Here is a 16941-nt window from a genome sequence, read left to right as displayed (position 1 = left end):
TTAGAATAATACCTGAGTCTGTCAGCGGCAAAATAAAGCACTTTTAGTGGACCAAATTGACGATGCACATTTGCCCAGTGTTCTCGCTTAATACTGGACCAGTTTCAAAGATTGTTGTTCCTTTCAGTCACTTACACACAAAGACACAGTAAAATAGGGTCCAGGTTGAAAAACAAAACAGAATGATACTTTAACTTCCTGTCAGTTGATGTCATTCGCAATACACTGCAACAGGAAAACAACGTGTTTACAACTCTGTGACATTATCTTTTTTTTCAGTCTTTCACCGGAGGGAAACAGTATTAACTTCTGTAATTAACAGCTGTTGCTGGGTCTATATTGGGTATGATGTGGTCTGGATATGAAAAAAAAATCAGAAAACAAAAAGTGATCTTTCCACTTTTTGGGATTTTCAAAGTAAAATAATAGAATCATTTTTTTCCCAAATCTAAAACTGAGTCTTTGGCTTCTCTGGGGTGTAATCATGTCTAAATACAGTTGGTTTTGGACCTGGACCTGGTCCAATGTGGTCTAGATGTGAAATTGTCTTTTTTTATTTTTTTGCATTTTCACAAATATAATAAAGTTTTCCCAAATCTAAAACTGTGTTTTAAAGAGTCTCTGGCTTCTCTGGGGTAATGTAGTCCAGATTGTAAAAGTTCAGTTAGTTTTTGATCCTGACCTGGTGTAGATGTGATAGAAGCAGACTAAATTGACTCTTCAGTTGCAGTGCAAGTGCAGGCTATAAAACCAAACAAATCTTCTTTTTGATTCAATATGCATCACTGTAATGATGTAAAGTGGAGCTGAAATGATTAGAACATCTATCTGTTATTTTAAGAAATCATTTTTTGATTACGAAAATGTCAAAAACTAGTGAAAAAATGGCAATCACAACTTTGCAGAGGTGACATCTTCAAGTGTCTTGTTTTCAAAAGTCCTAAACACAAACCTATTCAATTTAGTTTTGTATAAGTCTACATATACACTGCTACGTTTTGGTTTTTAAGGGTCTGAATGAGAGGGGGAAACGCCAGAGCAGGGGGAATGAGAGGGGGGAAACGTAGCAGAAGATATTTGTTTTTAAAACCAGAACATAGCGATGTGAATATATCTTAAGACCAAGAGAAGCTGGAACCTGAGAATGTGTAGCATTTTCCCCGTCAGTGTTTTGGCGTGAAACACGAATGAAATGATCACTCGATTTTTCAAAAACAAGAGATGTAATGTGGCCCTTAGGAAGGGATAATATAAGTTACAACTTTATCTAAAAGTCAAATACACACAGACAGGAGCCATACATTTAACACTGATACTTATTTATCTTATTTTTTTTTAAGATTATTTTTTGGGCTTTTCCGCCTTTATTTTGACAGGACAGCTAGGTGAGAAAGGGGAGAGAGAGGGGGGGGGGAAGACATGCAGGAAATTGTCACAGGTCGGATTCGAACCCTGGACCTCTGCGTGGAGGCATAAACCTCTCAGTATATGTGCGCCTGCTCTACCCACTGATCCAACCCGGCCACATGAGCAGCTATTTTTGTTACTTTAAATTTGTTTTAATGCTGTTGTAATAATCTCCCTCCAGGTATATACACATCCTGATGGTCTTCTGGTCATTCCTGGCTGGCGTCGTCACTTTCTATTGCTCTCTCAGACCGGAGTCCCTTGTCCCGAATATCTTCTTCACCGTGAAGCCGAGGAAGAAAGTAAGTCAGACATCCGACACATTGAGCTGCGACGTACGTGAAGCCGGGTTTGATATCAGTTTCTGGAGCAGTGTTGTGTTTGCACACACAGATCAAGTGTGGAGTCTCAGGGTTTCCCCCAGTGTTATGCAGCCCCCCACCTAGTCTATATCCACGATGTTCCACCTCCGGGATTGCTCCGTTGCTGCCGGAAGATCGGCTGTCCGTCCCCTTCCTCTGTCTCTGTGTTGGCGTTCTAACCTCCGGTGGATTTGTGAGGACTATGGTTAACTGCTCCTCAGATATCTGCAGGGTAAATCCAGACAGCTAGCTAGACTATCTGTCCAATCTGAGTTTTCTGTCGCACGACTAAAACTACTTTTGAACGTACACATGTTCCACCAAAACAAGTTCCTTCCTGAGACTATTTAGCAGAGGCAATGCCAGACTTCCCTCCACCAGGCCTACATCTCTGGGATTTTATTTTAATGTATTTTTAAGAAGTTTTTTTAAACTACAGTTACAGCGGGGCAGCTCTGAAACGTAGACATAGTCATATTTTCAAATCTCAGGTTATCTTTTAGCACTGACTTAATGTACGGCTCTATGGAATCTGTCTTAAAGCTTTTTTAAATTCTCGATTTCGCGATTGTCTTACCACAGAAACTAGTGGGCTCTACATTAAAGCCACCATCAGTCTGGGACCGGGCTCCAGCCGGGGCCCTCGTCGAAAAATAGACACTTGTCACCGGGCTAAACAACTTTTCTGGGGAAAACCCTGAGTTTATAGTGTGTGATATAACAGATTAAGGATATGCGTGGATCTTTTTCTTCCTCCTACAGCAGCAGGAGCAGGAGTTGTTTCCTCTGGGCCACAGCTGTGCCGTCTGTGGGAAGATCAAGTGCAGCCGTCACCGGTACGTTAAATCAGCTCTGATCGATGTGTTAAAGCACTGGTTCCCAAGCTTTTTTCAATAATGTTCCCCCTTTGAAAAGTTATTTTAGCCATATACCCCCTAACCAGCGCGAATAATGTTTGGTAGAACAAAAAAGTCTCTATAAAGAAGAAGAATACAGCGATGTCAGCGATAGATTTACTGAACAACAGCCTTGGACCTGGAACACGTTTAGATGATGATGAAAAAAGGAGAGAAAAACTTGGAAAAAGAAGGAAGGAAGGCAAAAATAGGTTGAAAATAATAATTAAAACTTCAGAAAAAAAACCCAGAAAGAATTAAGGCAACACTAGGGCGACAAAAGGGACAAAAAATTCAAATAAGCGACAAACAAAAAAAAGACAGTAGAAAAAAAACGTTAGGAAGACTAGGTCAAAACAAGAGACAAGACCTTCAAAAAAAGGCAACAACCTCCAAAAACTGTGAAAAAAGCGACAAACTTGGAGAGAAAAAAAGTAACTACAGCCTTGTAACTGAGAAACATTTTGCACGTACCTCCTGCAGTCCTCCAAAGTACCCCTAGTGGGACACGTACTCCCTGCAGTCCTCCAAAGTACCCCTAGGGGGACACGTACACCAATTTGAGAACCACTGTGTTAAAGAACTGAGAAAAGGCGGTTTAAACCATGACCTCTGTTCTCCTTGAAACGGTTAGTTTTTATCAGAATCAGCTTTAATGGCCAAGTAAGTGTGAACAAAGGAAAGAGATTTGACTCTGGATTTTTGTCGCTCTCAAAGTACATACACAGAAATACATACTTAATAATCTCATAATCTCTGTTTTTTTTTCCCAAGCACGTTCAAGATGCAAACACTGATAACGTCCCGATAATGTTTGGGTTCTTTCCAGGCCGACGCTGCTGCTTGAGAACTATCAGCCATGGTTGGACCTGAAGGTTCATTCAAAGGTGGACGCTTCAATAGCAGAGGTACCTCGGAGGATGGATGCATATCCACCGTTTTATCCTGAAATATATATTCTTTTTTTTATTCAGAAAAATGTGGATATTATACTGACAATATAACTTAGAAACATACTTTTCATCTTTTTTTCAGTTATCTGTTTATCTTCTGACATTTACTTACAAAGTCACATTTTCATTTTGGTTATGTGTGTCTGTAAAATTGTAATTAAACTCTTGACATATATGAATTGTCATCACGTAGGCTATGTTCACACTTGGTGTCTTTTTGACAAGAAAATGTTGACTATAGGGCGCTGAGAGAGAGAGAGAGAGAGAGAGAGAGAGAGAGAGAGAGAGAGAGAGAGAGAGAGAGAGAGAGAGAGAGAGAGAGAGAGAGAGAGAGAGAGAGAGAGAGAGAGAGAGAGAGAGAGAGAGAGAGAGCACTGTACTCGGTGATATCATATAACTCGCTGTGACCAGTCTGGCTACTTCGCTTGTCATTGGTTGGCTGTCTGTTTTTTTTTTTTTTTTCAACTTCAAAAAGACGCTCCGAGCTGCAGGAAAAAACGTTGGCGGTGGCGTTTAAAAAAGCTCTCATGACTTTTTTGAAAACAGAATTCAAATGTAAATCAGACGCTGTGTGAACATAGCCTTAAGGTTTCATTCCTAACCTCTTCTAACGTGTGCTGTGTCCGACCTGAAGGTGTTTGAGTTGGTTCTGGAGAACTTTGTGTACCCGTGGTACAGGTAAGAGGAACCCACTAGTATTTTATTGTCTTACGAAAGTAATTTTTCTGACAGACACACATGGAGAAGTTGTTCTAAACTCCTTCCTCTTGGTTTTCAGGGACATCACAGATGACGAGGCGTGTGTGGATGAAGTGAGGATGACCTTCCGCTTCTTCGCTTCAGTGCTTGTCCGCCGGGCTCAGAAGGTTTGTTATATATATATTTAACAAAGAAGAAGAGACATATTTAAGGCTGTAACCAAGGGCGTGACTTTGGGTTCACCATTGGGGGGGGTTCAGATCTCCAACTGTCCTGGGACATGTATGCAGTATGCATTAGAGTGCTGATCGGGCCGCATTTTCCTGTCTTAGCCCGGCCCGCGTCCGACAGAGCAGTAACCGAACCTGACCCGAGCCCGACAGGCATTAAAGCGCCCATATTATGCTCATTTTCAGGTTCATAACTGTATTTTAAGGTTGTACCAGAATAGGTTTACATGGTTTAATTTTCAAAAAACACCATATTTTTATTGTACTGCACAGCTCTCTCTCACTGCTGCAGATCCTCTTTTCACCTGGTTTCTGTTTTAGCTACAGAGTGAGACCTCTTTTCTTCTTCTTCTTCTGTACTAGCTTTGATTGCACTCGCACATGCTCAGTAGTTCAGATGTAGATTATGTCAGCTAGCTAGCTCTAGAGACAGTAAAAGAAAGCCTGTTTCTCCAACTTCAGTCAGTTACAAGGCAGGATCTTCTTCTTCTAAATGAGGGCACACATGTAAGTAGTTCTTTTGTAGATTATGGTGAACTTGTGTGTGTTGTAGCAGTGCTTTGCTATTGAGAACGACGTAGCGTGCTAGCGTTAGCATTAGCGTTAGCATGCTAATGCTAACGGTTAGCATGCTAACGAGCTAACGGTTGTGGTTAGCCAGCTAATTTCGGACTGTGACGTCACAGTCCGAGCCGATTTTGAACAGCTCACTAGGAGACTGAAAGCAGGACACATTCAGAAACCAGATCTCACTCAGAACAGCATGGATGGATTTTTTTCAAAGTTTGTATGTGTGTGGAAGCACCAGAGACACAAAAGAACACCCCAAATCCCAGAAAAAGTGATTTTTTTCATAATATGGGCGCTTTAAGATATTTCTGTCCTGGCCCGACACAGTTAAAATCTCATTTTATTTTCTCATACTAATGACACATGTACGTTTGTTTGTGTGGAAAGCTTTTATCAAGCGACTGTAGGAAGGCATTCAGAAATGTCAACAGATGAGCTCATCAGCGCACACGGGGCAACAAGCGCACGTTAACACAAGCGAGCGCCTACACAGTAAGCTGTTTTAAATGTTCAATGTGTTAGCCTTTCCTGATCGCTTTGTTTCCGCCCGTGGTCAGAAAACCAGGGGAGACTCGTTACCTCCAGGGTTAAACTCGTGTTTGTGGTGAGAAAATGACTGAACTCGGCTTTCAGTCTGACACCACACTGTGTACAAATCTTAAACTTATTCCACCAACTCTGCTCCGGTAGCATCTAAACGTCTGCTTCTCTTTCTGCACACACGCACTGAGCTCTCTTAAAGGAGCCGCAGCACCATTTTACAACAAATGCCTTATCGCGCTGATGTGACCGAGCCCGACCCGAACCCGAAAATCATTTCTAAATATCTGTCCGAACATGGCCCGGCCTGTTAGGTCCCATCGGTCGTATCCGCACTCTAGTATGCTTGTATTGAAAAAAAGCACAAAACATCAAAAACATTTAGAAAAAGAGACCAAAATGTCTTGATTGGAAAAAAAAAAATTAAAAATCCTAAACAAAGCCGACCACAAAAACGTTGAAAAAATTATCGAAAAGGCAACAAAAATGACAAAAAAGCACAAAAAAAAATCAAACGCTACAAAAACGTCCATGCAGAAAAAGCCCACACACCATAAATTACGCCCAAAGCAGCCGCTAGAATCAACACAAACTGAAAGTTACATATAGCCACTTTAAATTCTTAAATATATGATATATATGATATATTTTTGAAGCTGCGTCTGTTTTACATTATAATCCTGTATGGAGTAAACCATGTTTTCAATAAAGTCCTGAGAGTTTTTTTGAAACGCCACCGCCGACATTTTTTTCTGCAGCTCAGAGCGTCTTTTTTGAAGTTGGAAAAAGTTGGAAAAAAACCGCCCTACGTACACTGGACATTTACTACCACTTAACAAGTAAACTGCTGATGTATTCTCAGCTCTGATAGCCGACAGCTGTCTGCTCTGAGCGCTGACACCGTTACACTCTGTCTCATGTACACACTAAGCTCTGAGCTGTTCCTTAAAGGAGCTTCCCCGGTCTCATAACACCAAGATATCCTGCCAGAGCTTCCACGTTCCCACTGGATCTCAGACCGACATATGCTTGAAATGTATGCTTTATTATTGTGTCTATTAATCCCAAAATGTGTGTAATCTGTTTTTTTTCTTCCACTAATGTTGCCCTACTTGTTTGCAGGTTGATATTCCTGCCGTGTTTGCGGACAAAGTGATGAAAGCTGTAATGAAGCATATTGAAATTATTGTAACCGCGCAGGAAAAAGGTACGCACACGTCCCTGATCTTAAAATTTTAAAGTATTAATTAACTTAATTATTTATATACCTTATTCTTTCAATCATTTATATTAATGTAGGTTTTACATTTACAACTTGAAGCTACGCTGAAAAAAATCTAGATGTAGTGAAAGTTTCACCTCCCAAAACTAGTGCTAGAAAGCAATACTTAGCGTATATAGAGCCAACATATTTCTACATGTAAATCAGTAAACTATGTGTTTATTTCTACAAAAACTAGAGTTGTGTTGGTTGGAAAAGTGGAAAGACGACCCAAAACGCCTTTTCGTAGTTTTATTTTGTTTCTGTCGGCTTTGAATGAAGTGTATTTTATGATGCTAAAATTACTGTTTATTTACATGGAGTCTGGTGGGTTTAGCAATTGCAATTTTGCGGATGTTTTTATGTTTAAAAAAAGGATCTTACTCTTTCACAGAAAGATCTTACCTGAGGTCAACCTCCTTAGAAATCCTTTCCATAATGTTGTCAGACACTATATTAATCTGAGTCGGTCAGCGGCAAAACGAGCACTTTATGAAGCTGGACAATTGTCCTATTAACTTACATTGTAGCTTGTTTCTCTGCTGCCGACTGCAGAGATCTCTCTTAATACTGGACCAATGTCAAAGACTGTTGTTCCCATCAGTCACTTAGACACAAACACATAGGAACATAGGGTTGAAAAAAACGGTAGTTACAATGTAAGGACTAGCCTGTGATAATGCAACAAATTTATTCGGCAAGAACATGTTGTAATCTTCGTGTTTGTGCCATGCTCAAACTGTTTATTATTAGTGCTGTCAAACGATTAAAATATTTAATTTCGATTAATCACATTAATGTCATAGTTGACGCGCAATTAATCGCACATTTTTATTTATTTTAAATGTCCCTTGATTTCTTTTTGTCCCATTATTTTTTCCTCATTTTAATGCTCTTGTCAACAAGGAAAAGTGGATCGTCTTGCTTTGTGCAAATGTTTTTTTATTGAAAACAACATTGGCATATACTGTAGTGTTAAATTTCACACCAACATTCTCGCTTGGAGCAAATAATCTCTCACACAATGTAACACTGTCCATCAATGAAAGGGTGAAAAAAGGACTTTGTCACACAACCAGCCCCTTCAACAGCCCTCTCTGAGGGATCAAAACAGGGCGATACAAAATCAAATTACAAAGTGTACATGTAAGGTAAACTAGGACTCAGCCTATAGTTCAGTTAAACCATGGCTTAATACTTTCTTTTTCTCAAGTTTGCTTTGAACATAGCAGTCAGGCTACTGCTCTTTATACACCAGAGGCTCATCAACCCAGCCTCTTATTTCAGAAAGAATGAACAGTAACGGTTACCAATAAAAGGTAAGCCTACTACTTCTTTGCTTTGAGCCAGTTACTCAAACAGAAAAGGGAAAGCTCGCTTCTTTTATACAACATGCCCAGACAGTGAAAATGACCTTTCAGAAGGAGCTGATGTGGCCGGTGTTGCTAACTACTTGCGTGCATAGCAGGCCATTTCACTGTGTGCCCCTTCATGTGTGGACCACCATTCCTGGGGATAGTCATCCATGCCAGTAAGAGGCTCTGCCTTGTAGCGCTCCAGACCTTGCTCAATACTGTCCTCCTCTTCACAACGACAAAACACACGCATCACTTTGGTCTTGTCAACTTTTTAAAAGTAAACTTTCCATTCAGAATCTTATTGGCATCCATTTCAGGCGTCTCGCGCTCGCCATCCACTCAAAACGTAACTAGTTGTTGCAGCAGCATGTGAAAACTACAAAGTTTGCTAGGCCAAAAAGAACGTTAATCTCGCGATAAAATAAAATGGACGCCGTTAAAATGGGTTTGCGTTAACTCCGTTAATAACGCGTTTAACTGACAGCACTATTTATTACGTTTTGGTTTATCTTCACTCGTGCAGGGGAGTAGTGCGTAGTAGCGTTGTTTAAGTACCAGAGCACACCTATGATGCCTGCACACACGGTTAAATTGGGGCTTGTTTCAAACCCCTGTTCCTTTTCCTTTTCTTCCAGCGAAGAACGTGGAGGGTTTACAACAGGCCGCTCTGGATGAGTACGGCGCCGACCTTCACATCGCTCTGCAAAGCAGAAAAGACGAGCTGCTCTACCTAAGGAAGTTGACTGAGATGCTGTTTCCCTACGTCATGCCGCCCAAAGCAACAGACTGCAGGTAGGCTGACGCACACCACACTACCGAGACTTACTAACTCACTCTATTTAGGGAAGGAAGCTAAAGGTGTGTGTCCAGTGACGGCGTCATTTCAAACTCTTCCCATTCATTTCTATGGGAGCAACCAAGCAGTGCATTCTGGTAGCGTCGCGGGGACTTTGTAAAAGCGTGGCGTCGAGTCTCTTGCTCCTCATTTGCATAAAGTTGAATCCAGCCAACTTTTATGCAAATGAGGAGCACCGGCCTCGGCTCGCCGCCTCTCAAAAGCTGAAGAAAATCTTTTAAACTCACCGTTGTCGATCTGAAATGAAGACAGATTCAGCAACTGCTTAGCCTATTTCTTGCTTAAAGTGTTTTCAGAAACATGTTTTTCTGTGAACTATTTTCATAAAATAAGAGAGCTTATTCCCAACGAGCTGCCATTATGGTCTGTTTTGAAATCCCGGCGCAGACAGACCCACGTGACACGGTCGTCCAATCAGCTGCAGCCATCATGGTTGTTTTCCTTGCTCGTCAGTGTTCAGTCATAATCTATAGAGCTCAACAGTCCCGCCCCTCCTCCGAAAGACCTTGGGTTCTGGAAGTAAATGTCCCATTCATTTCTCCCATTGACGTATAGAAAAATCTGTATATATATTGAGTTTCAGACCATGGCTTAGGCTAACCAGACGGTACGTGACTCATAAGCACACAACATATATTTTTGAGTGAAAAAACGGAACAGAAAATCCAAAAAAAGTCAAAGGTACAAGACTGTATGTACATATTTTCATTTCAGAGCGAAGGAACTACTCATCCCATAAACCACCGTGCACCACTAAATAAAGGAAGCTACGTTAGTTTAGCTAACAGCTAATTTGACTAACCACTAGCTGAGACGGCATGTAATAACTTTTAAAAGCCCCTTCAAATAAAACCTGAAAATAACTGTTAAAATATACAACGGCTGTTACGTCAACTGTAGCCTGCTTTTCCCAGTGTTTAGTTTGAGTTAATGTTATTTTAGACTGAATCAAGCTGTCAGCTAGCTGTTAGCTGAATTTGCTGTCAGCTAAACTACCGTTAGCTTCCGGGTGGAGGCTAACTGCAGAAGCGTGGAACAGATCGTGATTCAATTGTCAATGGAGAAATTGCATTGTATTTTTACTTCCGGAACCTGCTGTGGGTTGGACTGTTGAGCTCTATCCCTAGCGTTTTCTATAAGCGGAGCACACTTTTTAAAGATCATACACATTTAATTGTAGGAAGCCAACATTGTGACTGAGGTTAATATTCTGTAAATTGTGCAGCCCTAACTGTTGGTTATGTGTCGTCTCTGTTCAGGTCTCTGGCTCTGCTGCTGCGGGAGGTGATGGCTGGATCCGTCATGTTACCAACCATGGATTTCATGGCTGACCCTGTAAGTACAACAGGATTAGAGCTGCAACTGTAGAGGGAGTTATGTCTAAAATAAGGCCCTAAGGCCTTTTTTATATCTGGCTCCAATTTATTAATTCCCGCGCCTTCTTACATCGGACTTATGGATGGTATAAGATTACCAGAACACAAGGATCAATCTGACACGAAGAGTTCAGTTAAGCAAAGTTTACGGAGTCCAGCATACGAGTTACAACACAGCTGTGGGTTCACAAACGGAGACTAAGTTTCCCTAGCGACAGACATAAAGTCGAAGCTCGGTCCACCAAAGTCTCCAATGAGTGCCTCGATCAAAGCTGTCCCTGTGTCTTTATTTTCTCCTCACAGGGGGGTGTCTTCCTGTTTCTTAGGCAGAAACTGTTATCTTACACACACAAACGCACACATGCCAAGGTCGGGGCCTCCGTGTGGTGCAACTTCCTCCGTTCTTGCAACCTTCAAACAATGCACCTCTATGCCATAAGAGCCAAAACTATTTTTATGACTTAACTTTCTGTGGATCAGAGGTCACCCGGAGTGCTTTTAACCACTTTCTCAATGACTAACACAGCTCTTTTGCATCGAGCACATACACACATTTTGTTAATAATATACGGTACAGGCCAAAAGTTTGGACACACCTTCTCATTCAATGTGTTTCTTTATTTTCATGACTATTTACATTGTAGATTCTCACTGAAGGCATCAAAACTATGAATGAACACATATGGAATTATGTACTTAACAAAAAAGTGTGAAATAACTGCGCATATGTTTATATTTTAGATTCTTCAAAGTAGCCACCACCTTTGCTTTTTTGATAACTCTGCAAACCCTTGGTGTTCTCTCAATGAGCTTCATGAGGTAGTCACCTGAAATGGTTTTACCTTCACAGGTGTGCTTTGTCAGGGTTAATTAGTGGAATTATTTCCCTTATTAATAAAAAAGCAAAGGGTGGCTACTTTGAAGAATCTAAAATATAAGACATGTTTTCAGTTATGTCACACTTTTTTGTTAAGTACATAATAAAAATAAAATAAAAACGGAAGAAATCCCCTTCAACCATGTTGGGAGTGTTGGCGTTGCATAGTTTGTCCACCAGAGGGCGCTCTACGACCTCCCTGTTGGCAACACTTAGTTTTTTTAGTTGTTATTGTCTTTTTGTTCAAAGGACTTTAAGTTTCATATCTTAAGTTTGTATTTTTATACATTTTATTTATCAGAACTTTAATATTTTGATGTTCCTCTGTTCTGTTGAGACAATAAAACAAACTATTATTTTTTAACTGCATTATCATATTATTTTAGTGAGGACTCATAAATAACTACAAATAACTAATGTTAGGGAAAATATATATATATATATATATATATATATATATATATATATATATGGATATATGGATATATGGATATATATATATATATATGGATATCGGATTTTTAAATCATCAAATATTTGTATCTGTTTCGGCCTTAAAAATCCTTCATCGGTCGTGTGTGTGTCTGGGAAATTGTGAGTGCTAAAATTGAATCAAAACAAATAGTCACTTGTGTTTATTTTGTGTGTTTGTGTGGGTCCTTCCAGCTACCAATTCCGATACAGATCCAGAAAAACAAAAAGTTGCTTGTTGGTCGACAGGAAGACAAGACGGGTTAAAGTAGATTTTCTTCGGGGCTAAATTACGTGGTATCGGATCGGTGCATAAACTAGTACTTACTTACCGATACCAGCGTTTTGGGCAGTATCGGAGACTTTTCAGATACTGGTATCGGAACATCTCTAATTAAAACATGCTGTTTCTCTTTGTTTTTTCAGGATACTGTGAACCTCATGGTGCTGCTATTTGTTGATAACACTCCGGTAAGTAAAAAAAAAGTGAATCAGGAATACTGATCCCATGACTTTTAACCTGAATACCTTTGTATATCCAGTTGGGAAAAGAAAGCACACCTTTGTAAACATTGAAATTTTCGTTTCTTTTTTTTTTTTTTTAACAAAAATCTCTTCATCTTAGTCTCTTCTGTATCTCCAGCCAGAAACGCCAACAGAGCCGCCGTCCGTCCTGGTTCCATTTTTACAGAAATATGCAGACGTCAGCAACAAAAAGCTGTCTGTGAGTAACTCCCTGAGAACGTGAGCGTGTCACTATAGACTGACAGATTTCTATTACAATAAAATAAAATGAGGAAATATTTCTTACCTTGTATAGATGCTTCTGAAAAATCACCATTTCTCATACAGTGTATTATCGTTTTTTTTTTTTTTAAACCTGGACCCTATGTTTCTATGTGTTTGTGACTGATGGGAACAACAATCTTTGACATTGGTCCAGTATTAAGTTAGATGGCTGCAGTCGGCAGCGTAGAAACAAGCTACAATTTAAGTTAATAGGACAATTGTGCAGCTTGTATTTACGTTCACAAAGTGCTCATTTTGCCGCTGACAGACTCAGATTATTATTCTAAGTGTCTGACAACATTATGGAAAGGCTTTCTAAGGAGGTCGACCTTTCTGTTAAACCGTAAGATCCTTTTTTTAAACATAAAAACATCCGCGAAATTGCGTTGGCTAAACCCACCAGACTCCATGTAAATAAGCGGTAATTTTAGCATCGTAAAACACACTTCATTCATAGCCGACAGAAACAAAATAAAACTATGAAAAGCCGTCTTGGATCGTCTTTTCACTTTTCCAACCAACACAACTCTAGTTTTGGTTGAAATAAACACATAGTTTACTAATTTTACATTTGGAAATATGTTGGCTCTATACACGCTAAAAGTCCCATTTATTTTTTTAAATGGAGTCTGGTGGGTTTAGCGTTAGCGACTTCAGAGCTGTTTCTGGTTAAACAGAAAGGTCTCAAAGATGTTTTATAGGTCTATCTCTGTAGGGATCACTTAGAATAATAATCGGAGTCTGACAGTGGCAAAAACAGGACTTTTAGTGGACCAAATTGACGATTTGCCCGATAGGGTTACATTACAGCCCGGTCTGTGCCTGCCGGTTACAGCGTTCACACTTAATACTAGACCAATGTCAAAGATTGTTGTTCCCATCAGTCAGTCGCACAAAAAAACAGAAATATAGGGTCCAGGTTGAAAAAACGGTAGTTACCCTAAAAATAAGAGACTTCATTAATCCCACACTGAGTAAATTCCCTTGTTACAGCAGCTCAAACAATATACAAAAGGTATTATAAGAAATAGAAAAAAATCAAATAAGAGTAATACTAATATGTACACTAGTGCTGTCAAACGATTAAAATATTTAATCGCGTTAATGTCATAGTTAAGTCGCAATTAATTAATTTTTATCTATTCTAAATGTCCCTTGATTTCTTTTTGTCCCATTATTTTTCCTCATTTTAATGCTCTTATTAACAAGGAAAAGTGGATCGTCTTGCTTTGTGCAAATGTTTTTTTATTGAAAACAACATTGGCATATACTGTAGTGTTCAATTTCACACAATTTCAATTAACATTCTCACTTGGAGCAAATAATCTCTCAGACAATTTAACACTGTCTATCAATAAAAGGGTGAAAAAAAGACTGTCACACAAACAGCCCCTTCAACAGCCCTCTCTGAGGGATCAAAACAGGGCGATACAAAATCAAATTACAAAGTGCACATGTAAGGTAAACTAGGACTCAGCCTATAGTGCAGTTAAACCATGGCTTAATACTTTCTTTTTCTCAAGTTTGCTTTGAACATAGCAGTCAGGCTACTGCTCTTTATACACCAGAGGCTCATCAACCCAGCCTCTTATTTCAGAAAGAATGAACAGTAACGGTTACCAATAAAAGGTAAGTCTACTACTTCTTTGCTTTGAGCCAGTTACTCAGACAGAAAAGCCTGTTCACATTTTCAGACAACAGGGAAGCTCGCTTCTTTTGTACAACATGCCCAGACAGTGAAAACGACCTTTCAGAAGGAGCTGATGTGGCCGGTGTTGCTAACTACCTACTTGCTAAGTGCAAGACCGGGCCATTTCACTGTGTGCCCCTACATGTGTTCACCATTCCTGGGGACAGTCATCCATGCCAGTAATAGGCTCTGCCTTGTTGGCGCTCCAGACATTGCTCAATGGAACCATTTGGCAACTTTTTAAAAGTAAACTTTCCATTCAGAATCTTATTGGCATCCATTTGGGCGTCTCACGCCATCCACTCAAAACGTAACGTTAGTAAACTAGTACTACTGTTTAGTAGTACTAGTGTTTACTAACTAGTACTAGTTTACTGTTTAGCTAGATCCGGTGTGGTGTTGTAGTTTTTCTAACGTTACTAGTTGTTGCAACAGCATGTGAAAAAAACTACAAAGTTTGCTAGGCCAAAAAGAACGTTAATCTCACTATAAAACAATGTACGCTGTTAAAATGGGTTTGCGTTAACGCTGTTAATAACGCGTTTAACTGACAGCACTATTGTACACTATAAACAGCCTTATTATAAACAGACAGGTAAAAAATAAAAATTATACATACAGATGAAATAGGGTGCGGATGAATAGAAATGGCATATTGCACACAGGAAGTGAATGAATGAATGAATAAATAAATAAATAAATATGCGTACTGTACATAACTAAACGTCTCCCTGTGGCCGTGCAGGTGCTGAAGTTGGACCTGAAGGAGATCAGGGAGCAGCAGGATCTCCTCTTTCGTTTCATGAACTTCCTGAAGCAGGAAGGAGCTGTGCACGTGCTGCAGTTCTGCCTCACCGTCGGTAAGAACAACCGGCATACAGTACAGGCCAAAAGTTTGGACACACCTTCTCATTCAATGAGTTTCCTTTTTATTTTCATGACTATTTACATTGTAGATTCTCACTGAAAGCATCAAAACTATGAATGAACACATATGGAATTATGTACTTAACAAAAAAGTGTGAAATAACTGAAAACATGTCTTATATTTTAGATTCTTCAAAGTAGCCACCCTTTGCTTTTTTTGATAACTCTGCAAACCCTTGGTGTTCTCTCAATGAGCTTCATGAGGTAGTCACCTGAAATGGTTTTACCTTCACAGGTGTGCTTTGTCAGGGTTAATTAGTGGATTTATTTCCCTTATTAATAAAAAGCAAAGGGTGGCTACTTTGAAGAATCTAAAATATAAGACATGTTTTCAGTTATTTCACACTTTTTTGTTAAGTACATAATTCCATATGTGTTCATTCATAGTTTTGATGCCTTCAGTGAGAATCTACAATGTAAATAGTCATGAAAATAAAAAAGGAAACTCATTGAATGAGAAGGTGTGTCCAAACTTTTGGCCTGTACTGTACGTAAAGCTCTGTTTATACGTGCGCAAGACGCCGTGGCACGGGCATCCGTAGATCGCGTGGGAGCAATGAGCATACACAGGGATGCTTAGGGCCCTATTTTAACCATCTAACGCACGCTGTGAAGTGCCTGGTGCAGGTGTGTTTAGGGCGTGTCCAAATCCACTTTTGCTAGTTTGACGGCGGTAAAAAAGGGTTCGTGCGCCGGGCGCCTGGTTCTAAAGGGTTGTACTTAGTGTCTTCATTAATCAGAGGTGTGTTTTGGGCGTAACATGCAATCAACCAATCAGAGATCATCTCCCATTCCCTTTAAAAGCCAGGCGCGTTTGGACCTTGGAGCATTGCTATTATGATGGAGGATTTACACCGTAATATTTTTATTTGTAATCTTCTATGTGTGTGTGTGCTGCTGTGTGTCCCTGTGTGTTAAATTGTGGGCCGCTGTTTTTTCCCTCCCTCCTTTTTTTTTTTTTTTTTTTTTTTTTTTTTTTTTTTTTTTTTTTTTTTTTTTTTTTTTTTTTTTTTTTTTTTTTTTTTTTTTTTTCTTACCAGATTCGGCCAGAATGCACCTGAACACACCTCCCTGTAAGACCAGCACGCCCAGAATGCACCTGAACACACCTCCCTGTAAGACCAGCACGCCCAGAATGCACCTGAACACACCTCCCTGTAAGACCAGCACGCCCAGAATGCACCTGAACACACCTCCCTGTAAGACCAGCACGCCCATGGGCCACAGTTGGACACAGGTGTATTTGCTATTTAAACGAAGCGGGCGCTGGATGGGAAACAGACAACTGCGTCGGTCTGAAAATAGCAAAGAAACTTGCGTCGGGCTTTGCGCTGCGCCAGATGCAAGATGGGACCCTTAAGCTTGCGTAGTTTATGGTAGCCGCGGTGTGCGAGGTGCCACCACAGCTGTCATTTCCAGCGAAGGCTGTGCAAGCTGTCGCAGCACGTGGTCATGCACCTCTGAATCTTTTTGTAACCACGCCAACTTTCGCCTCTACTGTACATCTCTGTGATTCTTCATGTACAGACCACAGAGAGTCAAACAGCCTTAACATGTGTTCAGAGAGAGACACCACACTGGGAAAAGAAGAAACATTTTGCTGGAGAGTGTGAAAAAACATGAGAGATCGTTTTGTCAAAGCTTAAAAAACAAAACAAAAAAAAACGGCTTCATGGAAA

The 16941-nt window shown here is 40.0% G+C and overlaps 1 protein-coding gene across 6 annotated transcripts in view; it reads left to right on the top strand.

Moving 5' to 3' along the window:
• LOC120546933 (sorting nexin-14-like) overlaps positions 1 to 16941 on the top strand; it is a 41214-nt gene that overhangs the window by 1283 nt on the left and 22990 nt on the right. For 3 of the 6 annotated variants that reach the window (XM_039782191.1, XM_039782194.1, XM_039782190.1), the window contains exons 3-13: positions 1589 to 1709; positions 2532 to 2605; positions 3495 to 3573; positions 4253 to 4296; positions 4397 to 4484; positions 6780 to 6864; positions 8912 to 9068; positions 10392 to 10467; positions 12283 to 12327; positions 12482 to 12580; positions 15081 to 15195. In XM_039782191.1, coding sequence (XP_039638125.1) covers positions 1589 to 1709; positions 2532 to 2605; positions 3495 to 3573; positions 4253 to 4296; positions 4397 to 4484; positions 6780 to 6864; positions 8912 to 9068; positions 10392 to 10467; positions 12283 to 12327; positions 12482 to 12580; positions 15081 to 15195 — 983 coding nt within the window. The remainder of the gene's footprint in view (positions 1 to 1588; positions 1710 to 2531; positions 2606 to 3494; positions 3574 to 4252; positions 4297 to 4396; positions 4485 to 6779; positions 6865 to 8911; positions 9069 to 10391; positions 10468 to 12282; positions 12328 to 12481; positions 12581 to 15080; positions 15196 to 16941) is intronic. The other 3 variants (XM_039782195.1, XM_039782193.1, XM_039782192.1) reach the window with 2 other exon arrangements.

Source organism: Perca fluviatilis, chromosome 18, assembly GCF_010015445.1.
Source record: "Perca fluviatilis chromosome 18, GENO_Pfluv_1.0, whole genome shotgun sequence".
NCBI lineage: Eukaryota > Metazoa > Chordata > Actinopteri > Perciformes > Percidae > Perca > Perca fluviatilis.
Note: the sequence above shows the minus strand (reverse complement) of the source record. Positions and strands in the feature narration are given on the sequence as shown.